This window comes from Cetorhinus maximus, chromosome 13 (assembly GCF_964194155.1).
Source record: "Cetorhinus maximus chromosome 13, sCetMax3.hap1.1, whole genome shotgun sequence".
Classification (NCBI taxonomy): domain Eukaryota; kingdom Metazoa; phylum Chordata; class Chondrichthyes; order Lamniformes; family Cetorhinidae; genus Cetorhinus; species Cetorhinus maximus.
This window is the reverse complement of record NC_135891.1, coordinates 11,849,641-11,874,165: the sequence shown is the minus strand read 5'-3', so window position 1 is coordinate 11,874,165 and position 24,525 is coordinate 11,849,641. Positions and strand designations below refer to the sequence as shown.

Here is a 24,525-nt window from a genome sequence, read left to right as displayed (position 1 = left end):
AGGACTGTGAAAGCCAGTGACGTAGTAATCGACGGTGATTTTTCACTGCCCGTCCAACGTTACGGTTGGCGGGTGGGCGAATCGGCCAGGCGGCCTTTGCCTTTTTGAGGAAACCTCATCCAAGGGTGGGATGAGGTTTCCGATATTAATTAAAAAAAGATAAAAATGTTTGGACAGAATTTACACCAGCCAGATGTTCAGGCAACTGATTCTGATGCGTGGACATTTTTTTCGGCTTTTGAAAATATTTAATTATGACTTTTGAATTCTTCAGCTCCCTGAGGCAGATCTCTGCTTTCAGGGAGTCCTCAACTTCACCAACACCAAATTAAAATGTTGGAAATAACCAAATCCCAAACTGAAACAAACTTGCATTTATGTATCGTTACCTCAGGACATCCCAAGCTCTTTACAGCCAATGAAAGACTTTTGAAGTGTAGTCACTGTCAGAACGTTGGAAATTCTGTGGCGTTTCTGGAGGTGTAAAGTGCAAGAGATAATCTACTCTCTAAACACTAATTATGATCATTAGGATCGGCAAACAATTCGCAAAAGGTGTGAGGAAGCCATCAAATACCACAGAGAAGTCTGACTGAAACAGCGTCTCCTCTCCGTCTTCAGAGTGAAATGCTGAGGACACCTTCAGTTTGCAGGAAGCATTGCTGACATTGAAATTACAGGGGCCCAAATTCAGGTGGTTTTGTTCTGCCGGTGGAAGCGTGAATGGGCAGGGGGAAAGTTACCCACCACAAGGGCTGGTGACTGAGCCCCATCCCAAATTCTGGGAATGGAATCATTATACACGCGATAGGAGATTTGATAGTCCGGGGTAACGGGCTGGCGTTTCTACAGCCGCAGGCGTGAATCCAGGATGGCACGTGGCTTCCTGGTGCCAGGGTCAAGCAAGGACGTGACTTGAGTAGCTGAGGGAGGTGGGTGCACAGCCAGCAGTCGTGGTCCACGTTGGTACGAGCAGCACAGATGAAGCGAGTGATGCAGCCCCGCAGTCAGAATTAGAAAATAAGCATGCCGGGCCTCAAAAGTAGTAATCTCTGGATTACTCCCGGTACCACGCACACCTGAGTATAGATAAAAGAGGGACAGGACAGGACAGATGAATGCAGGGCTGGAAAGATGGTGCAGGAAGGAGGGCTTTAGATTTCTGGGGCATTGGGACCAATTCTAGGGCAGACGGGGCCTTGTACAGACCAGGCGGGTTCAGCCTAATCAGAGCCCGGACCAATTTCCTTGCGGGCCAATTTGCTAGTGCTATTGGGAAGAATTTAAACTAACTCGGCCAGGGTGTGGGAAGCAGCAGGTACTACTAGAGAGGGATAGCAAGGCCGCCTCCGCCTCCACCTCCACCCCCCGTGCCTGAGCAGCTCCTCCTGGCTGGCGTCAGGCTGTGCGCGGTGCGTCACGGTCCTTGTAGTCCGTGCGGCGAAACGAAGGTGGGACTACAACGCCCGAGGTGCCCGGCGGGGTTGACGTCACGTCCGCTTCCTCTCTCTCTCTCTCTCTTCCCCCCCCCCCCCACTCCACGCCCCGCCTCCCCCCCACCACCACCACCGGGTGGTTGGGACAATGGCTGCCTCCTTGGTGTTGGTGCTGATTGTGGCCGTGACGGTCAGGGCTGTGCTGTTCCGCTCTTCGCTGGCGGAGTTTATTTCGGAGCGAGTGGAAGTGGTATCGCCTCTGAATTCTTGGAAGCGAGGTATTTATATGTGATATTTATTACTAACTCGGCCCGTGCAGCTGTCTCCCTGTCAGTATGGATGGGCTCAGGGGCTTTGATTGTCAGTTCAGTGCTGAGGGGGAGGGGGAGGGGGTTTGCAATTAAACTGCAAAAATCACCAATTCATGGCCAGCAACATTCACCATTTCATATATTTAATGTGTAATGTATGTTATATATATATATGTATATATATATATGTATATATATATGTGTGTGTGTATATGTATATATATATGTATATATATATGTGTGTGTGTGTATATATATGTATATATATATGTGTGTGTGTGTATATATATGTATATATATACGTGTGTGTGTGTGTATATATATGTATATATATATGTGTGTGTGTATATATATATATGTGTGTGTGTATATATACACACACATTCCATTGTTCTTGCTCAGATTTCAGTAAAGTGTAGCTGGGAGAATCAAATTTGCTGCTTAAGTCTTGCATTTAAACAGCTCCTCATCACATCTTTCTATGGTCTTATTCCATGTAATAACTGGCTCTGAGATGTAGTGGCCCTTGCGCAGGCACCTGCTGCAGCTAGCTTGTTTTGCACGATTTCATGGACAGCAATGTGATGTATGGCCAACTTGATCAATTTGTTGTGCTAACTTTTGTGCTTGTGTAGCACCTTTCACAACCTCGGGGCGGCCCAAAATGTTTTACTGCCAGTGAAGTACTTTTGGCGTGTGGTCACTGCTGTAGTGTCGGAAATGCAGCAGACATTTTGTACACAATGAGCTCTCACAAACAGCAATGGTGCTATTGACCAGATAACCTTTCTTTGTGATGTTGATTGAGGGATAAATATTGGCCACGACATCGGAGCGAACCTGCCTGTTCTTCTTTGAAAGAGCAACGTGAGATCCTTTACATGCACCTGAGAGAGCACACTGACCTCAGTTTAACATCTAGGCAGCAGCTCTGACAATGCAACATTTCCTCAGTACTACACTGGATTGTCTACCTACAGTTTTCTGCTCCAGTTTTGGAGTTGGACTTGAATCCATAACTTTATACCTCAGAGGTGAAATTTATTGGTGAGGACATCCGATGATGCACAGGAATAGGCAAAGCATTTTACATTTGTGTTGTATTAGATTGTTAGCCTGAATTATGTGCTCAGTTTCTATATTGTGTGGATGGAGCCTGCACCAACTACCAAGTCGTTCAAGCTGCCAGTGTCGAGTTTAGAACATTTACAAAGCTCCCAGCAGTACAGTTTCTGACCCTGCCCTTGCAACCTTGGTTTGTTTTAGTGAAGGGCATTTTTGAGCTGTGCAACACTCGGATGAAGTATTGGTTGTTGGTTGTGGAGGAGGCAGTTTGAAATGCTGAATGAAGTCATTAGCAGGGCTGTCAAGTGCTTTATAAAAGTTAATTGTGATTAATCTCATAATTACATTTTTTCTGTTTATCTTGGTTTTAATCACATTTAAGCGTTTATATGCCAGCTTTGGTTTTGTAGGTTCTGACAGACCTATTCGTTTTATAAGTAGATTATTTTGGATTGTGTGTCAATATGTCAACCTTGTGCTCAACAGTACTGGGGGAATTTGGCTGACGAGGCAAAGGTTGATTAGAAGTTGGATATATTAGCACAGGCAGCATTGATGGTTATATCTTTAAGAATTAACGGCATAATACAGAGACATTGGAAAATCTGTTAGCCGAAACCTGAAGGAAAATTCATGGAAAATGACTTTATTCCCAGCCTTTGGTAAAGATACTGAGTGTATCATGCCCTGAAATTTATTTTGTGATCCATCTTGCTTGACATTTTTCCATTATCTAGTAATCCTTCTGTGTGGCCCTTGTCACTCAGTGAACATTTATCTGCATTGAATGTGCCTGCACATTTCAATAAACAATTAAGTCCTCCAGCCACTTTCCTCACCTTTCATTGTATTAACTGCATCAAATTTGGCATCATCTGTAAATTTTGCATTAAACGCAACAATTTTTTTTAAGGATATACAGTATTTACTTTGCTATTTGCGCTAAGATTACATTAATTACAACAAAATACTCCTTAGATCTAAAGTTTCCCTGAAATAGCAGATATTCGAAATGGTGTTATTAGGTGAACGTCACATCTGATAATGAGTACTAAAGTTGTGTATGTATTAAGATGTGAGGGGTCTCCCTTTTCAGTATTTAGTATCTAACTTATTAGGTACCATAACAGAAATTATGCATTTTATTTTGGGGAGAAAGGGTAAAAAGAATTGTTAGTGAATCTGAAGGTTTGATGTGGGCCTAGATTATGTGGTGAGTAGTGGCTTAGACTTCAAGAGACGAGTATGTATTGTGAATGTGATTTCTAACTGCTTAGGTGAAGCCTTTTATCCTGCCCCGTCCCACCCCTGTTCATTGAAGATAACTGGGTGCTAAGGGTCAAATATCAAAGTTAATCAATTTAGGTAATTATCATTTTGGTACAAGATGCCGAACTCATTAGAACATTGAAATTGTCTTTGGGAATAGGTGATAAACACTGTAAATTTCAGATTGGTGAGCAAGACAAGCCCTGCAACACAAACCCACCTGTGAACATCTAACAAGTATTCATTAAGCACTACAATTCGACTGTTTGCCAGATTCAGGATGCATGTTCCTCATCAGTTTTTAAATGTCAAATTAAGAGGGCTTATATAAATTTTCTCCTGATTTATGAAAACAGGGCAAAAAAAAACTGCTGTTAGGCGACCTGACTGCATAGGTGACATTGGGATTTACAGAAAAGTCCAGAACAGTCTTTTAGAAAGATGACCATACTATAACATCCAGAAGAACTGTTATAATTGGAGTTTGACGCAGCGATTGGCAACATCAGCACCGAGTCAAGTTGCACAGTTCCATTGTCATAAGCACACTCACACCAAGCAGTAGAGCATGGACGATGAAGTGAACAATTTCCAGTTAAATGCTGTGTTCAGGGATTTCCACGTGCAAGCAAAGGTAGTTGTTAGTTCGTGGTGATATTTATTTAACTTGCACATTCATTCTCTTTCGACTGAGAAGTCCATTGCAGCTGCACTCAGTCGTGCCTCCGCGTTACATTCATGCATTTCCACCAACAACACTGCCATCAGGAACAGAGCCTTGGCCCAATTTTTTTCACTTGCTAACCTAGCGTGATAAAGCTGACTCTGGTGACCCTGGCAGATGCAAACTGAACCATTGCAGGCCAGGGATTGAATTGAAGACCTTCCTGGTCTGCATGACTTAGCGCCAGTGGAAGGAAATTCAAAGGCTGAACACTGATTGTTAAAAAGGTGCTTTGTATCATTTTTATCCATCTGATAGATGTACTCGCCTAATTTCAAAATTCATTTTAAAATAATTTTCTGGTATTTTTGCGCCAAAGTTGATCTTAGCCATAGCTAGCTCATGAAGGTTAAAATCAACCATGGTCCCAGCTCCTGGTTGCTATCAAGTGACTTGCCAGAAGCTGCCTTTGAATTGAGGTTAGGTGAAAACGAGAGGAGGATGCAATTTGACAGTGATGCCCACTGCAAATAGTTTGCCAGCTCTCTGTGTAGGGTCACCTGTGAAAATGGCCCATCACTCGGATAAGGTGCCTAAAGGCTGCCAGTGTTGTGGAACTCGGTACAATTCAAGGCTTTCAGAAGAGGAAGGGAGAAAGTTGAAAAGGCGATTAAAAAATCTTAGCTGGAGTGTTGAGCACTATCGTGAACCTTCAGGTAAGGCTGCTCAGCTATGGTTCATTCAACCCTCCTGCTTTGAAAATGGCAGCTTTGCCAGGATGACAGGAGTGCCTTGCTTCTGGAATTTTAATCTCATCATTTTATGGAAATTAGTGAATAGTTGGGGTTAGTTACAAGCCAATAATTGAATTATATAGCAGAGAAAGAGGTCATTTGACCCATCATGTCTGGGTTGAAAGAATCACCAATTAATCTCACGCCCCGATCTTTCCACATAGCTTTGCAATTTTTTCTTATTTACCTATTCATCCAATTCTTCTTTTGAAAGTTGGTGCTATTGAACCTGTTTCCACCACCCTTTAGGCTGTGTTCTCCAGAGCATAACATGCTGTGTTTTAAAAAAAACAAAATTCTTCTCATCTCCCCTCCGATTAACCTGCCAGTTATTTTTATGTTCCCAGTTGCCAACCTTCATGCTAGTGCTAACTCTTTCTTCCTATTTAATCTATCAGAACCCTTTGTAATTCTGAACACCTCTATTCCCACTGCCCTTAACATTCTTTGCAGTGAGGAGAGCAATCCCAGCTTCTCTAGTGTCTCTACGTAACTGCAGTCCCTCGTCTCTGGTATCATGTTGTGAATCTCCTCTGCAATATCGTCAGGGCTTTGAAATTCTTCCTGCAGTTTAATTTTAAAAAGATTGGAAAATAAGGCACGCTCCCTTTCCAGCTAGAATTGTGCATTTGCGTTGAGCAGAGCTACCAACTGCTGCTTTCCTATTTTTCTCTGCATTGTAACTAAAACTGCTTTTCCTGATCCTGAGTAATGCATTTTGATGGAAGGTTTCTGAACATTTTAAAATGGAGCAAAAGCCCCCAGACTATTAGAGATTTTTAATGTTATCTTCAAAAAACAGTTCCTCGTCTGGTTTTGTGTTTTGCAGCTCGGTTAAGTACTGTAATGTTTGTTTCCTTTATGTTTTAGTCGTGGAAGGGCTTTCTTTGCTGGATCTAGGAGTGTCCCCATATTCTGGAAACGTGTACCATGAAGTAAGTATGATATTGTCAGCCGTGTGTTTCTGTTCATCTTGGGCAATGGTATGACACGGGGGTTCGACATGAATCTATTGATGGTTAAACCAATAGCAGGGGATAGAACCAAGGGAGTGCGGCACTGCAGTGCACTAGTGAACGTGTTATGATATTCCGTTGCGCACATTATGGTGCGATTCTTCCTGTTTCTTGTCTGGGATTCCTCCAAATTTAGCAAAACTGTGTACACATAATGCATTGGAAAGTTAGTTTTTAGTGTTCAGTGTTGCAGTGTCTTTTACCGAGGACCAAAGAAAGACTTGCATTTATATAGTGCTTTACCTAACCTTGGAATGTCCAAAAACGTTTTACAGTCAATGAAGTACTTTTGATGTTTAGTCACTATACTAGGAAGCATGGCGACCAATTTCTACACAGCAGGCTCTCACAAACGGCAATATGATAATGACCAGGTAATCTGTTTTAAGTGTTACTATGTTGTCCAAGACACCAGGTAACTCCCCCTGCTGCCCTTTGACTAGTGCTACAGGATATTTTGCATCCACCTGAGCAGGCAGTTGGGGCCTCGATTTAATGTCTTGACTAAAAGATGGCACATCTGACAGTCTAGGCAGTACTCAAGAAGTGCTGCACTATGTACACAAATATCTGGAGTTGGACTTGAAAAACACAACGTTCTGACTCGGCAAGAGTGCTTCCTTATTGTGCTCTTGCAGGTTTACTTTTGAGCACTGGCCTATATGACAAGTAAACCTGACTGTTACATTTACACTGGGATTTGGAGAGCTGTTGTACTGAAAGCACAATGAAACTTTGGTGCTTTTAGTTATGTAAAATAACCCTTTTGGAGATCCCGTAGTAGTTCAGTTCATGATAAAGGCACTGCATGCATGTAACTGAGCCATATAGGCACAGAAACCATCCAGCTCAATATCAGTATTCGTTGATCTCAGCTAAAGTAGTAGTAGAGATTGAAAATAACATTACATCCTTGGGCTATGGGAAAGAAGGGCAATCAGCTAGAGCCCTCATCACTATCCAGTGATCATTGCTGCAAATAATGTGTTTGAAGATGTTGGTTAAGGTTATAGGATTGATCCCAGCAGTCTAAGAAGTGCTAACACTTGCTGTCAAGGCTCTCACCTTAATAATGGCCACTTGAATAAGATATCAGAGAGAAACAGGCATTTACAGACCACATGTCTCTTGAAGTTTAACAGGGGAGCTCGCTCCTATCAGGCAGAGCACGGTCCAACCAACTACTTCAGTGGATTTGATTGCTTACAGTGCTTTTACACTGATATTTGTTTAACTCATAAACAATCAGTATCTGCGCACCAGTACACTACAAAATATCCCCCTCTCATCCTGCTGGCCTTTCTCACGTGTCTACGATCCTGCCACTGGCCTGAGAGAGACGGGGTTAGCAGTGTCAACGTGGGAGGGTGGGTTGTTGGGCTGCTTGTCTTCCACGATCCATACTAAAAGGCATCATTGTAAAAGAACTTTTCGAGTCCATTGGGCTGAGAGATGTGGTACTCCAGTAAATGTGAGTTCCCGATTTGTCAGTTTAACTACAGTAACAATGTTTATTCGAGCCGGACCTGCCCTAAAATCCTCCTCGTCTGTCAGTTATTTCATTCTGTTGCCCTCTAGCAAAAACATTGGAAACTGGGGACCCCGTTTTCTACTGAAATATTCCTAGAAATGTTGCTGTCTTTACGGCTGCATTCTGTTTGGTGAAAATCTACCTTGCAAATATTAAGCCTTTCGTATATTGTTTGTTTTATTTTACAGACACCTCTTATTTTATACCTCTTTCATTTCCTTATTGATTATGCAGAGTTTGTCTTTATGGTAAGTAATATGATTGGAAGCTACTTGTTTACATCCCTTTTAAATGCTTTTGTGTAGATCTTTGACACTGGATGAATTTTATTTCCACAGGCAATGGATATTATAACTGCTGTTGCACTGTATATGGCTGCTGATGATTTCAACAAAGTTGTGGTAAGAAAATTGTAATTAATATCCAGCAATGAAGCCTCTCATGGTGACACTGCCCGTGTTACTTGTATTGCTTATAGATAGAACCAAAACCTTTCCCATTCACACCTGTTGCATATATTCCTCCACAGAAGAAACCTTCCCAAATCACATGGTAGCATAGATTCCCATTCCAGGCAGTCATTCATCATTCTGCAATTTTTATGTTCAAAAGCTTTGAAAGACCATCTACCCTTTATAAAACAAAATTAAATTGGTTTTTGTACATTCTTTCATATTTTTGCTAAATGAACTTTTAATAGATTATAGTACCAAGATGTACAAATTAGCAGTTTCTGTCCTCAGCTTCTAAAAGTGCTGACCCAAGCAGGACCTTTTTCTGGCAAACTAGTGATGTGTCGTAACAGGAGATGTTTGTCCCACAGTCATGGGTGAGAATGAGTACTGGGTTGCACAAATTAATTTTGTGAATTGATAGTATTTATGTAACCAGATCCTTTTATTGGTCAGAGGAATTTGAAAGCAGTTTACATATCTGTTAAAACAAATGTAAAAAACTGAGTTCCCAGAGGATTACTGCATAAATGCAATATGCAGCATGACATTAAAGTTATGCAGGCTGGTAAGCTCCCAAGTCTTTGCTGATTTCAACTGGGGGTGGTTCGATAATTGGGCTAGGGAAAGTAATCTACTGGTTTTCCAACTACTATCTAATGACTTCACTGAGAAGTAAGTGGATTTGTATATTGAATGAGAATAGGATTGAGCTCAGCTGTGATGCCCCATATGGTCAAATAGCTTGGCAGTGCACATTACCATGGTGTACTCATGCAGGATAGCCACCTTGGCAAGTTACCAGAGAGCTGTGGAACTCTGCTCCAGCATGAGTGTGTGCTTTCGAGAGAAGAGACAATGAAATTGGGGAGGCAGAGGAGAAGTGAAAATCCTTTTATTCTTTGTGTTAGAGGTGTTGCTGTCACAGAGCATAATGTCTTAATATTTAACAGCTGCACATTTCATAAGGGCAGTGAGAATATTTAGGGCTCGCTGCTCAGGAGAGAATATAATTTAAAGACAATCTAAATTAAATGTGTAGAATCAAATTATAAACTTAGCATTGCATTTTTTTCAATGTAATTTTTATTTCTCAGTTTAGAAAACAGCGGATTGCTTTTGAATTCCAGAAATACGCTCCCGATGTCATCACGCTGGTCAGGACTCCTAAAGAAATGTATCATATCCCTCTTAAGGTAGCACTGTTGTAAGTAAGAAAGCACATTGCCATTATCAGTACTGTGATATCTGTGCTGAGGTATGGTCACTTAGCATGACCACGTGGCACAGTGTGTTTGTACAGCGTGACAGAGTTTGGGAAACCTGACCGGCATTAGCACCCTACTTGGCAACATAGAAACTTTTACAGCATAGAAGAAGACCATTTGGCCCATCAGGTATCTGCAAGCCTTAAAAGAGCAATCCCACCTAATCCAACTTCTCACAACTCTCAGTCTGTATCCCTGCAGTTACAGTTCTTCAAGTTCATGTCCATGTTTTTTTTTAATGTAATGAGTGTTTCTGCCTCTGTCCCTCTTTCCAGACTTTTCACTCCAGGCCTCCACTGCAGTGTAGGTGAAAACATTTCCCCTCAACCCCCCCCTGTAATCCTGCTGCCAATTCATTCAAATCAACGTCCCTGGCTTTTGACCTCTGTACTAATGGAAATAGGTCTTTCCTATCCATTCTATCGAGGACCTTCATTGTTTTACACACTTCAATTAAACCTCCCTTTGGCCTCTTCTGTTCCAAAGAAACAACTTCAGCCTATCCAACCTTTCCTCCCGATGCCAACAGCTACTTCAACTCCAAATACTGTAACTTGAGCTGCTCCAGCTGATGACACTTTCTGAGCATGTGGTTGTCCAGGAGTTACCATAAGGCACGGATGTGCATTGCGTGGAACTGAGATGTCCTGCCATGCCTCTATTTATTAGACCAACTAAGCTTAACAGAAGTAACTAAAGATTTATCAAAGACATACAGGAGAAAAGTTTATCTCATTTATTAATTTGATATAGTAATAGTAGGGCTACAGGTCCCTGACATACCTCCCTAGCTTAAAGAGCAAAAATAAAGCTGCGGTACTCACTGACCAACCACCTACCTGCTATCCGGTGAATTTTTTTTGATGATTTATAGCCCACTTTTGAGTCCTGCGCTGCTCTAGTCTCTGCTGTCGCTGCATTGTTTACATATCTTAAATCCTCTCCTGCTTTGCTGTGGCCTCTGCTGCCATTGCACTACTGTCCTGTGATGTCACTCCTTGTTTTTTTTTAAATATCACATTTTTCTCACAGTGCATTCATTTGCTCTCTCTCTCTCTCTCTCTCTTTCCATCGATCCTTTTGCCTCCACTGTGCTGCCAGGCCTCCCATTATTCTTGCAGTGCTCTTCACGAATATACGAATTAGGAGTAGGAATAGGCTATTCGGCCTGTCGAGCCTGCTCCGCCATTTGGTAAGATCATGGCTGACCTGATTGTGGCCTCAATTCCACTTTCCTGCCTAACCCCAATACCCTTTGACTCCGTTATTAGCCAAGGATCTATCTCCCTCTGCCTTAAAAATATTCAATGACCCTGCCTCCGCCGTTCTCCGGGGAAGAGAGTCCCACAGACGCATGACCCTCTGGGAGAAAAAAAATTCTCTCTGAAATGGGAGACCCCTTATTTTTAAACATTGTCTTCTAGTTCTAGTCTCCCCCACAAGGGGAAACATCCTTCCAGCATCCACCCTGTCTAGTCCCTTCAGGATCTTGTATGTTTCAATAAGATCGCCTCTCATTCTAAACTCCAGTGGACCCAGGCCCAAACTGTTCGACCTTTCCTCATAAGATAACCCCTCATCCCAGGAATCTTGACAGAAGAGGTAAGGTGGCTATGTACAATGACATGTTGTGTTGCACAGAATGGATTATTCGCCAGTCTCCACTCTTGGACGCAGCCTGTGGCATGTCTGTGCTCCTGGCTGCGCACTCTCCCGCCACCCGGATATTTTTTTTTTGCTCCAGTTGCTAGATAACATTAAACAGAAAGCATTCCATTCCTCAGCCTTTTGCACCCATTCTTCTTCATTCAGCTGCCTCATCGCCCAACCTCTACTTCCTGTCCGTGTTACATTTTTCACTCCACTGTCTGCCCAATGCTTTAATCCTAACCTGACTATTCCTTTGCACCCCACCTCGTCAAGAGACGGCTTATGAGCGAAGGCGTAAGGAATCTCATTGTTGCAAGTCAACTCTGATACCTGAGCATCTTTCTTTTAGAAAAAACTAACTTTCTAATTACTTCTGTCCATGTCCGCTGCCCAAACCTTTACCAAGCTCAAGCATTTATGACTCTTTTCTTAATACTTTGAGGCCCCGTAATTAACTCTTTTTAGAAAAAGGCCTGGCATGCCAGTGACGGCCGTAGCATGTCTACTCACGTGGACTACTGCAGTGGAACGCATTGCAACACATCCTGTGTGTTAATGCATCCTCGTGTGCAAGCTGTGAGGTAATAATATTATATGGTCTGTTATTTTCCAGTTTTTGTATTACATATACATGCAAATTAAAATGCATGTGTACGTGGTTACTCCTTCAGGGCTATTGCCAGCTAAAGAGGTTTCTGAGGTGTGGAGAGGGGGTGTTGGAGGTACAGAGTGCAGGATCTCCAAACTGAAGTTGGGGAGAGCATCGTTTGCCGCCCCCCAAGTGTGCATTATCTTTAAAATTGTGAAAAGATTGATCAAAACATCTTGCATTTTAAACAGTTTTATGTTTGAAATGATAACTCTGTGTGAGAAAAATTACATTTTGTGAGAGAGAAATTGAGAACACATCCATGCATTTTACATATGAGAGAGGGGAAGCCTCGAGATAGGGATGTGCAGGAGGTTGAGTGTTAACCAGCCCTTTTGGGATCAGTTATGTCAGGTTTTCTACTGGCTAATGACTGAGCAGCAAAGGGCAGTTGTTAGTCCTTCTGTTCAATAAACCAGTACTTTCAATCTCTAGTTGATGTTTTACAACTTTAACTCTCTCTTTCATTTGGTGACTATTTTTTCACACTAATCCTGCTACGTGCTTCTGATATCATTCGCACCAATGAAGGCAGACTGTGGGAGGGGAGGTTGATAGATTTTGTTAGGCAAGAGTATTAAAGGTGACTGGACCAAGTCAAGTAAATGGCATTAAAATACAGTACAGCCAGGATCTAACTGAATGGTGGAAAAGGCTCGAGAGTTTGAATGGCTTAATCCTACTCCTGTGTTTTGGGTTTAACAGCTTGCTTTCTGCTTCTTTATATAGACCATCATACCTTCAGCGTCTAGATTGAAAAGAATAATAAAATATGGTTCAAAAGCGAGAACTTGGCACTTGTATATATTGTTTTTTGCCATGACTTTGTTCTCTGAAGCAACATGCTTAGTTTATGCAATATTCCAATTGACTGGAAGAAGGCCCAGAAAATCAAATTGGCTTTTAATACATTTCACATAATCAATAGCATAAGCAAGAAAACATCAGATACAACTTTGCATTCAAGGTAATGTAGTCTGTACTGATTTTGGATCAGTTACATGTCAACCAAAGAACGAACAACTGATGGTCACTGCTTAGTCAATAAGGATGTCTGCCATCTTTGCTCTGTGCATATCACTGGTAGATGCAATGAGCTCTGTCCCTTGCAGTCATTACAAAATGAGATGCATAAAGAGAACTTTCTGTTCTGTTCCAGTTATCTCCTGAATCCATTCACTGTGCTTACCTGCGTGGCAAAATCTACTTGTGCCATCAACAATGCAATTATTGCAATTTTTGTTTTGGCCACTGTGAAAGGTGAGGCTTGCTTACTTCTTTGTTCCAAAACAAATGGTATGTTATGTCCGTTTCATTTGCCAAGCATCAGTCTGTTTTTGGTGATTGCAGAGTTGCAGAGACAGAGGAAGAAGTCTCATTTGATTCTGTGTTAATTTGCTGCAGAGAAAGATTTGTCTCCAGTTACTCATGAAATATTGGAAAAGAGCCACTCCTGAGGGGAAGGTGGGTAAAGGTGCTACCCACTGTAGCATCCAGCTACATGGTGGAGAATTTCAATTCCTAGTCCCTCCTGTGTTACCACATCTTTGCTGGTGCAACAATTGGTCTTCATGCTCCTGTGTTTGGGATGGGAAGGTCAACCAGGGCTCCCACTTAGGTACATTTGCTGGATGTGTCTGTTCGGGGACACCAGATCAAGTGGATTGGGCTGATCTCTGATGCCTTCCACAACCAGCACTTGCAAGTGAAGAATGGTCAGTTGGGTGAGCTCCTGAAGATCAGCCAGTACCCATGGGACCTGTAGCTTAGGAAGAAGTAAGTGCTTTCAGAAGGAAAGGTGGAAAAACTGGCATGAGAAAAATATTTGAAGATAATATAATACTGTACTTTGATATAAACTGTTCCATTACTGAAACACTTATCAGCGATAAGGTAAATAGAAATCTGAAACCAAAAATGCTGCTCTTTGTAGCAACTTGGGTAGATGTTGTTTCACATGCAATCTCTTGCTCAGTATCCTTTGAAAGATTATATGCAAAACACTGGCTTGTCTCTTGTCTTTACATGCAATACATTGTTCCTTAAGGCAGCTTTATAAAGATTATCTAGCGTGTATTGCATTCCTTGATTTGAATTGACATGTTTTCTGTTTGCCTGTTTTCAGGAAGTGCCTTTATTAGTGCAGTGTTTTTGGCTTTGGCTGCATACCAATCCTTGTATCCTATTGCATTGTTTGCCCCGGCGTTACTATACCTTGCACAGGTGATTATTTTTAATTATGCTTTGTTATTAAAGAAAGGAATTAAATTCTAACAAATCTTTTACTAAAAGATTATGTTAAACAGCCCCTTCCCTCCCCTGGATGGCATAGTGAACGACTGCACAGTGCAGAGTGAGTCTGCACCTTGAAGATCAGGACAGTGGCAGGCTTATTGACTGAACTGTGCCGAGTTAGCCAAGAACAGGATCGAGCCCACATGTGTTGTCCACACGTCAGTCAAACAGCCTGCTAGGACACGTGCCCTACCATGAAAAATCTCCACTTACATGAGTGCAATAAAGCTGTCAGCGTCTGCGGAATTGCACCACATCCTGAGTCAGTGATTTGGGAAAGGAGCATTTAACTATGGATGTATACCCTATAGCTCTTGGAAAATTAATGCCCCCTGATTTCCAAATGAACTAGCCCATGGCTGTCGTCAATCGAGCATGTAGTGAAAGGAGTTTGACTAAGAATGAACCTATGATAGCAGTTAGTGAAAGAGCCCATTGAGCACATGGATATTGAAGTTATGTATTGTAAATTTGAAATATTGTTATGTTTAATACAATGTTTATCGGAATTTTAATTTTTTAAACACTCAGTGTAAAAGCACTAGGTGCCGTGGTGCTAAACTATACAGACCAGGAAGATTTTAGGTTTGACCTAAGTTAACTAATGTCAGCCTGAAGATGGATTTGATACAATTGGCCCCTCTTTTTGGGTGAGGCTGAAACAGTCAGAATTCCAGATTACTCCTGAAATTCAGTGACTCCTGCTGGAAAGTGTGCATGCCTGGGCATTGGCTGAGGCCTGCAACAGACTCGGCTAAGGTAACATTTACCCCACCCCCACACCACCCATTCCCATGGTCAAACAACAAGCTGAGATGTGCTGACGTCAACAAGGGTCCTACATAAACAATGATCGATTTGGGAATCTGCCAGTGTCTGAGGCCTAAGAAGCCTAAGGTGAGGTGTTGGGTTGTGTGGGCTGTAATTTATGTCTGGAGCATAAATTGGCCCTCTAATATGAGGACTCAGGGGGCATTCATTGATGTAAAAAAGAAAAGATAGAAAGACTTGCATTTATATAGTGATTTGCACAACCACTGGACATCTTGAAGCATCTTACAGCCAATTGAATACTTTTTGAAGTGTAGTCCACTGTCGTGATGTAGGAAATGCTAATTTGCATTCAGCAAACTCCCACAAACAGTAATGCGATAGTGGCCAGATGATCTGTTTTTCATTATGTTGATTGAGAGATAAGTATTGGCCAAGACACCCGGGATAACTCCCCTGCTGTTTTTCAAAATAGTGCCATGGGATCTTTTGCATCACCCAAGCAGGCAGATGGGGCCTTGGTTTAACATCTCATACGAAAGACAAATTCTCTGACAGTGCAGTGTTCCCTCAGTACTACATTTGAGTTTCAGCCTTGATTTTTGTGTTCAAGCCTTGGAGTGGGATTTGTACTTGAATCTTATGATTCAGAAGTGAGCATGCTACCAACAGAGCCATGGCTGTACACAAAGGAGCTTTCTTTTCAGTTTCAATCAGCTCCTGAATCTGTTGAAAAGCAAACAATAGTTGCTAGAAATCTGAAATAGAAACAGAAAATACTGGAAATGTTGAGCAGCATATGTGGAACGACAATAATGTTTCAGGTCGATAACCTGTTCTGACAAAAGATCATTGACCTGAAACGTTAACATTGAATCTGTTCACTGTGCTCACCTGCTTGAGGTACTTGAGTGTTGATTCCAACCTAAGAGCTAGCTCCCCACATGGTGTATTCCCTGAGTTTGGTCTCTCCCAGGCAACTAAACATCAGCTTTCCTCTTATCTTACACAAAGGTACTGTTATATCTTGCTGTGGGTTGTAAAGTAAGAACACATAAAGCACCAGATGATATTGTTTACTTATTAAAGAACAGAACAAATTGGCTTATACAGTTACCTTAAAGCTAGTCTTTGGTGCTGGCTTATGAGCTAAAACTTCTTTGTGTAGGCTGAAAGTGGAATGTTTGCTTTCGTAGTTGGGAGAGGTAGGAATTCACAACTCAACCCATCTTGCCTTCATGGCTGAAGCACAATGTGGGAAGGGAATGAGTGTTAGTGGACAAATAAAAGATTCAGTAGGAGGCCGAATACAGTTGATGTCAGTCAGTGATGGTGTCATTGCTTTTATATCTTTAAACAACCTTCAAAGCTTCTTCTGCATTGAAATAAATGTCTTGACTGCACAGTTCATGAGACATTTTAAATGTGATTACCTTGGCGGCGGGGGCGGGAGATAAAAAGTGGAATGAGCTCTTTGCGTTGAAAATACTTGCCCCATAGATTGCATAGTGACACCCTGCCTTGGTGCTTCGGTGCATTGGGAACTGAGTTTCCAAAATGGTGAGAAAATAACCTCAAGTGGTTCCCCACATGTATTCCAAATTCCATGCTGAAATGATAGTCCTGGTGGCTGGAGTCAGTGATGTACCAATTGCATCAGCTTACAGCACACCAGTATGCTGTAAGCTGATGCAGTTGGTATTACTTCCTGATGGTGAGGTTAAGCCATATTTCTGGGCAGACTAAAGGGAATTTTATATCTAACTACTATACCTGAGCTTAGGGGCCCAGCAGATGCTCAGTACTAGGAAACTCTTGCCAATCTGAAGAAAAGCATTTTTTTTCTTATTAAAGTTGAGAGAAAAAGGTAAATAAGGAATGATTTGAAATTCATCAAAGTATGCATACATATTCATGTCTTTTTTTTTTATTCTTGCCACAGAAACACTGTGTATTGGTGAGCCTACACAGCACTACTTTCTTGGTATATTTGCTCAAGTATACAGTCATGTGTTTGGGTTGCCTGATGGTCACTGTATGCTTGTCGTTTTTCTTGCTGAATTCGTGGAGTTTTATTCCCTCTACCTATGGCTTCATGTGAGTTGTTATTCAAAAAAAATTCAAAAACCTCTTAAAATGCACAGATAACATTTTTAAAAAAAATATTGACTTGCTGTCCAAGTTTAGGGCCTTATTAAAGAGAAGGGTGTCATGCTGTGACAGGCGCAGATTAAAGATGAAAGGGAAATGGAACAGAATGAAACTTTTGTTTTACATTAAGTGCAATCCTTCCTGCACCCACCCACCCCCACCCCCCCCCCATCCCGTAAATTGCAGCCCCAATCGTGAACATTTTACACCATCTTCCCAGTAAAAGAAACCGAGACCCCCTTAATCTTAAACAGCCATGCAACCTAGGGCTATTGTCAGGCAGACTTCGGAACAAGTCTCCTGACCCCCTTCATCTTGCTCTAAATTAAAGACATGGTCCCAAAACATAACCATCTTATAAACCTCATTTTTTGTAACTGTTATGTTACTGGACGAGTAATCCAGAGGCTTGGACTGATGGTCTGGAGACTTGAGTTCAAATCCCATCATGGCAACTGAGAAATTTAAATTCAATCAATTAAGTAAAGCTGGCATTACAAAGCTAATATCAGTAATGGTGACCAGGAAACTACTGGGCTGCAGTAAAAACCCATGTCTTTCACTGACGCCCTCTAGGGAAGGAAACCCTCTTTACCTGGTCCGGCCTTGATGTGACTGCAGACCCACAGCAATGTGGTTGACTCTTAAACGCTCTCTGAAATGGCGTATAAAACTCCCTTCTCCTCCTCGAGTACATCTTTTACATTCCATTTGAACAAGCAGCAGACCGTAACTCATCTGAAAGACAGCACCTCTGACAATACAACATTCCCTTAGTACTGCACTGAAATTAGTCTAGATTATGAGCTTAAACTCAGTTAAATATCTAATTGTAGTCTCAGCGAAGCAATTTCATTGATAAACTGATGTTGAAACTTAACTGCATGCAAATCGAGATGAAAGACTCCGGAATGTGTCCTGCACGGTTTGGATTTTGTGAAACATTTCAAACCCATTGGATTTGGCTAAATCTTTTTGTTTTCTTTTAGTCTTTCTGTTCCAGATCTTACTCCAAACATCGGTCTTTTCTGGTACTTCTTTGCTGAGATGTTTGAGCACTTTCGCTTGTTTTTCGTGTGCGTCTTTCAAATCAACGTGTTCTTCTACACACTTCCATTGTCAGTGAAATTAAGGTGAAACTTTTATTTTTAAATCAGCATTTTCATTGCGTTCTCTATTTTTATGCCTCTTTCAGTAGCTTCCCCACCCCCTGCCTCTCAGAGATGTTGCTGGGGGATTGTTCCATTTATGTTAACATCCCTCTGGTACCTCAGCCAAGCTGCCATTATTCATGTTAATCTAAGACTATCACTGTTGCTTATCTACTCAGCTTTGAGGAAATGCAGCTGAGCCCAGTCTCCTCCTTGCCCAGTAGCCCCCCACACACTTTCCATTTGGTTACCACATGGCTATCAGATGTAGGCAACCAGTAGCCCACTACACTGAGGTCAATTGTTTGTCGCTCTTGAGCCTCGAAAGAAAGAAAGCTGTGTTTTTATATAGTTACCTTTCACAAACAAAGCACATCCCAAAGAGCCTTATAACCAATTACGCACTTTTGAAGTATAGTTGTTGTTATAAGGAATGCAGCAGCCAATTTGCATGCAACAAGCTGCCACAAATAGCAATATGATAATGACCAGATAATTTTGTTTATAGCGATGTTGATTGAGGGATAAATATTGGCTAGGACACCAGGGATAACTCCCCTGCCCTTCATCAAAAGAAAAGTGTCATGGGATCTTTTACATCCACCTAAGAGAGCAAAAGGGGCCTCAGTTTCACATTTCATCCAAAAGACAGCATCTCCCGACAGTGCAGCATTCCCTCAGTACCGCACTAGAGCTTAGAATTTTGTACTTGGGTCTCTCGTGAGATTTGAACCAAGAACCTTCTGATTCAGAGGTGAGAGAGCTATGAAACCAGACCATCCTGGTCTGTGTGACCTAGCTACTCAGTAATAAGCCCTGCTGAATGACTGACAGAACTTAATTTAAGATTCAGAAGTGTAAAGTCTTGTGTTTTTTATTCATATGCAATCATGAATAGAAGATGTCTAAACTCTTTATTTTAAAATAATGTTATTGTTAAATGTTAACGGTGTAAAGTGCAGTTTGGAAAATGCAAATAGAAAATTTGTTGGTGTGAACTTGTGATGTGCCAGGCATGTGAGGGTGCATGTGCACTCCTCCTGCAAGTTCTGATATTGTTGAGTAAAACTCACTGTCCAGTGGAAGCACTTAGCCAGAGTCAGGAAGTGAAGATAGCTAGGGAAGCTGAGGCAATCCTGTTTCCCCCTGTCACAACTCCTAGTGGTGATGATCCTGGGAGAGCGCACAAGCGGCGGGATTTTCTGCATCCGCCCACCGCAGCAATCTTCCAGTCCCGCCACAATTCAATGGACTTCTGGCTGGGGCACCGCCTGAAAATCCCTGCCAAGAACAGATTGACTTCTGCATGAGTGGATGAATACAGAACAGCATTGGCAGAGATTTGGATTCGAGTTGCTTGCCTTCTGTCTGAACTGAGCTTTGATGTGTGTGGTACAGGGAGACTCTAAAAATGAGTTGCATTAAATATAAAAAAAGTAAATGGCTTACATACAGTTCACAGCTACAAAAGCAAAATGCTACAGATGCAGGAAATATGAAATAAAAACATACTGCTGGAAATACTCAGCTCAGGCAGCATTGGGCAGCACAGATGACGCCTGGCCTGCTGAGCATTTCCAGCATTTTCTGTTTTTATTCCAGTTCACACCTGCTGTGCGTAATTTGGGGTAAGTTAATAATCCTGGCTAACGTAATGGTGAAAGTATTTGAAGTGCTCATCAGGTCACCCTCTTAACCAGTTGACCTGCCCCACTGAGAGTACAATACTTTTTTAAAAGTTCTATTTAAAATTCTATAATGAGATCTCTTGCATTGTACGTATAATAAATGATCTGATCCCAAACCTCTATGTTCCCTCTTTCATTTATTCTGTTGATGAAAGGGCCACTTAATATGAAAAGCCATGATCAGACTACCAAAACCCTTGATGTAAATTATGTTCTTTGATATACAACTCTGAATTTTAATTAGCTACCAGATTTGTGAAGCCTGATGTTGTCTATTGAGTAGCTTATGTTTAGTGCTGACTGTTCAATGTCCAAGTTATAAGCTTATCTATTTGGGCCTTATCTGCAGTTTTCCTTTTTAATAACTTGTTTGCAATTGATTTGCTACTCTTTTTTTCTTTTACAGAGATCATCCCATGTTTTTCATGTTCATTCAGCTTGCAATCATTGCAATTTTTAAGTCTTACCCTACCGTAGGAGATGTAGCACTATACATGGCCTTCCTGCCCATGTGGAATCACCTTTACAGATGTAAGTATGACATTGATGGAGCATATCTGGAACTAACAGTATAATTTTATATTTTTCTTTAATGTTCTCCTTTCTTCTGCTGAAGGAACATTCAAAGGGACATCTTTGTTAGATCCTTGCTAGCAGTGCTGTAATACCTCACCCATGCGACCATTATATCTTTCTGCACAAGAGTTAATGGTGAATTGACAAGCTGAATGGCCTTGGAAAGCATCACAGTGGTGCCTGAGCTTCTCATTACCTGCCACCCACACATTTGCACCTTCCAGGAGAGGCTATTCATTGCAATGGGTAATTATTACCATCCCATATCTTTGGGCACTCCAAACAATTATCAAATGAATGGAGATATGGCAGTGTAGTGGTTATATTACTGGACTAATAATCCAGAGGCCTGTATTTAATAATCCACAAAAGATGACTTCAGATCCCATTATGGCAGTGTGACAATTTCCGTGCAGTTTTTAAAAGGAGCTGGCATTAGTAAAAGTCACCACGATCAAAGTTCCCTTGAAGATGTACAGGCATGCAGGAGGCTGCATGTAAGAAGCGGTCCTTATAAAATGTGTATGTACCCGGCTGTCCAGCAATCTTAGAGTGACCTTGCAGAGCGAAGGGGAATTGCAGGGAACACTAAATATGACTATGTACAATTGACATTTAGACCCAACTAGTTTGTTAATGTCCTTTAAAGAAGGAAAGCTACAATCCTTACCTGGTCTAGATTCCATTCCCATGTCAACGTGGTTAACTTTTAGCTGCCCTCTGACTGTCTTGGAAGTCACTCAATTGGCCCACCACTGTCTTCTCAAAACAATTGGGGATGGGCATTAAATGCCATTCTTGTCAGCAATGCCCATGTCCCAAGAATTACTACAACAGAAATATCCATGCTGCAGTCGAGATCAGTTAACTCATCACAGATTAGGAGTCGAACCTCATCCTGAATGTAGCCACTTGAATGTTGATTACTCCTTGAGTTTGGGACCCTCCAGTGATTTTCTGCATCAGGACAAAAGTCTTATCTACTAAGCTACCAGGGACAAACAGAGTTTTGCTGATCAGTAAATGTGGCATACTGCTCCTTTAGTGCTACAGAGTTAAGACATCCATCAAGTTCTTGGACTCAACTGAAACCCAATGAAAGTCCAACATATTCTCTTTTGCTTCCCACACTGTTTACACAGGAAATGTTGGAATGAGAACGTGCTTCTCCTACTGACAATAGCTTAGTTGAAGTCATCCTTCCTGTCCCCTTGCTCCAATGCATGGTCTTGGAAGATACCACAAATCTGCCAGACTAAAGTAACCAAATTAAATTGTATTTTTCAGTCCTTCGGAACATCTTTGTAGTGACGTGCATGCTGATATCTTCATCAGTGCTGTTCCCTGTTCTCTGGCACCTTTGGATTTATGCTGGAAGTGCAAATTCCAACTTCTACTACGCCATTACCTTAGCTTTCAATGTGGGACAGGTTAGTATAATAGATCGTCAGAGTGTCTTTACCTGTGTGGATTAATGTTAAAGTAAAAGTCCTGCCTGTGTGAATGGGGACACTAGATTGTAGGTACGATTCCCATTAATGATGCCAGTAGATGGAACTTCATGAGGTTAAAGAAGGGGAAGTTAAAAGCACAATGTCATTCTGCTTGCCTCTAATCAGCAATTCTAATGCATAAAATGGGGCAAGAGGTGACTGTGCAAAGCCATTAAGTGTATATCTAGCTTCTTGCAGCACTTGACCTTGACTTTGGGGTATTTCAGTAAAATATATTGCCCCTTTAAAAAAAATTACTAATGGTCTGTACTTGTGTATCTCCTTACAGGCATAGTCATAATTTTAGTTTGCTTAACTGTGGCTAAGTAATCTTTCTGTTTCCGCCTCCCTCCACCTCCCAAGAGGAAACATTTGAGGCCTACAAGTGCACTTAAAATGGTACGTCAGTACATTAGTGAAGCTCCAATGGTTTGGGTAGCTATGGCAGGTGATTAGGAACATTATTAGGACTGTGTTATATGGAATGTGTTATATATTTTTAATAAAGCTGCATCTCTTTAAAGCCACAAAGTAAAGTAACTTGTATTTCTGTAGCACTTCTCACAACCACAGGACATCTCAAAGCACTTTACAACCAATTAAACACTTTTTCTAAATTACAGCATTAGAAAAGTGGTAGCCAGTTTGTCTGTAGCAACGTTCTGCACTGACAGCAGCAATATGACAATGACCAGGTAATCTGTATTAGTGATGTTGGGTGAGGAATAAATATTGGCCAGGACACCAAGAAAAACTCCTATTATCGCAAATTGATCTGAGGAAAGCGAAGCAATTAAACCTCGTTAGATACAAGGTTTCTGACATTATAAAACAATGTATTCCCGTAGCCTGACATGAGCAGCACCCCAGGACGCTTAATTTATTTTAATGGTCGATGGATAAATGGTTACAGCATGTTCTGAATCACTTGCGTAACCATCATGGCAGGAGCCCTTAGCTAGTCCATATGTGCATGCTACATTACCTATTTTAGTTCCATAAAATAATTAGTGATGCTTATTTAACATTGGTGTGTGTGGCGTGATAGTTTGTAATGTCTAATATTCCTCCACAGATCCTGTTGGTTTCTGATTACTTCTATGCCTACATTCGGAGAGAGTATCATCTTGTCGAGGGACTTAATTTGAAATCCCCAGATGGCAAAGAAGCCCACGTTGTTCTTAAATAAGGGACCAATTAATGCCATGTATTAACATTAAAATCCCAGCACGCTCCTGTTTTATTTTGTAGGGAAGGTACTGTTGCTCAGGACATCAGTGTCCCTTACTGTGGTACAGCTATGGATTGCAGGATTCAATCACTTAAATGTATTTGTTTTTATGGTGCTTGAAGCACCAGGAGGACAAGAGTTTAAGTTCAAAGTACTGTCAGTTGAAAACAAAGTTTTAGAAATCTTAAGTTTTTTTTGGAAGTTAATCCTTAATTTTTTTACTTATTTCTGGACAGTAAGAGTCATGATATTGCACTGGAGCTGTACTTGCCTGGGAATTCAAATGCTCATGGCTCATTGTTCATGTTTATATATGCTCCCGTTTCTCTCTCCCCTCTGCAGCGCTTAGCTGGGTAATGGGTGACTGAAGACGAGGGTTCCTGTGGAATGTTGGTTAAGTCCAGATGGGTTTGTCTTTCCAGCTGTATTCTAATATGACGTATCTTACGGTGGCTCCCAACGGAGGCTCAGCAGTAACTGGCTTCAGGCTGCATCACATAAGTATTGGCTGTCCTTTCTGATGGGTTCACATGGCGTATGTCTGCTATTAATCTGACTCGGGAGACTTGACCGAACTTCTGAGAAGTGGAGCTAGTCTTGTTGCCAGAAATCTAAAAATGGGTGAAGTGTGTAATAAATGGGCTAAAAATATAATTGTCAAGTCTAAATCATTAACTAAATGTACAATATATCCTTTTCCATATAAACTTCTGTTATAACACTCTGCTATACACCTCCAAATGATTGTAAGATTCTGTTGATAAAGCTAATCAAAGCCTTTGGATTCTGAAATGTTCAGTTTAAGTTATTAACCTATGTTATGGAGTACTTTTCCCACTGTTCAGCACGCACCTCATACTAATGAAAAAATTGCTTTGGTCATGACAATATAATGAGTGGTAGATGTCTCACTTGTTCCCAAATTAAGTTCAAATGGGTATAAACTGTATTAGGCACTTTGCAGGAGACTGTTTAAGTGTAGTGTATTCTATCTCAGAGCAGCAAAGCAGAGCGGGAGAGAGGAGCAGTGACAAGTGGGATATATCATGAAGTGATCTTTCCTG

General features: G+C 41.4%; 1 protein-coding gene across 1 annotated transcript; it reads left to right on the top strand.

Annotated features, from left to right (window-relative positions):
* Positions 1-1,555: 1,555 nt before the first annotated feature.
* Positions 1,556-24,253, top strand: pigu (phosphatidylinositol glycan anchor biosynthesis, class U). Its single transcript, XM_078554936.1, has 12 exons — positions 1,556-1,714; positions 6,410-6,474; positions 8,275-8,334; positions 8,425-8,487; positions 9,636-9,745; positions 13,265-13,365; positions 14,231-14,328; positions 17,114-17,268; positions 18,312-18,455; positions 20,568-20,692; positions 22,025-22,167; positions 23,306-24,253. The coding sequence occupies exons 1-12, from the start codon at positions 1,585-1,587 to the stop codon at positions 23,417-23,419; spliced, it is 1,308 nt and encodes a 435-aa protein (XP_078411062.1). The 5' UTR covers positions 1,556-1,584; the 3' UTR covers positions 23,420-24,253.
* Positions 24,254-24,525: the final 272 nt, after the last annotated feature.

Bases quoted from the DNA above. Each gene is read 5' to 3' on its own strand.
- pigu (XM_078554936.1), top strand. From the start codon at position 1,585: ATGGCTGCCTCCTTGGTGTTGGTGCTGATTGTGGCCGTGACGGTCAGG. The intron at 1,715-6,409 runs GTATTTATATGT...TTTATGTTTTAG, and splicing joins TCTGAATTCTTGGAAGCGAG to TCGTGGAAGGGCTTTCTTTG. The intron at 6,475-8,274 runs GTAAGTATGATA...TTTATTTTACAG, and splicing joins CTGGAAACGTGTACCATGAA to ACACCTCTTATTTTATACCT.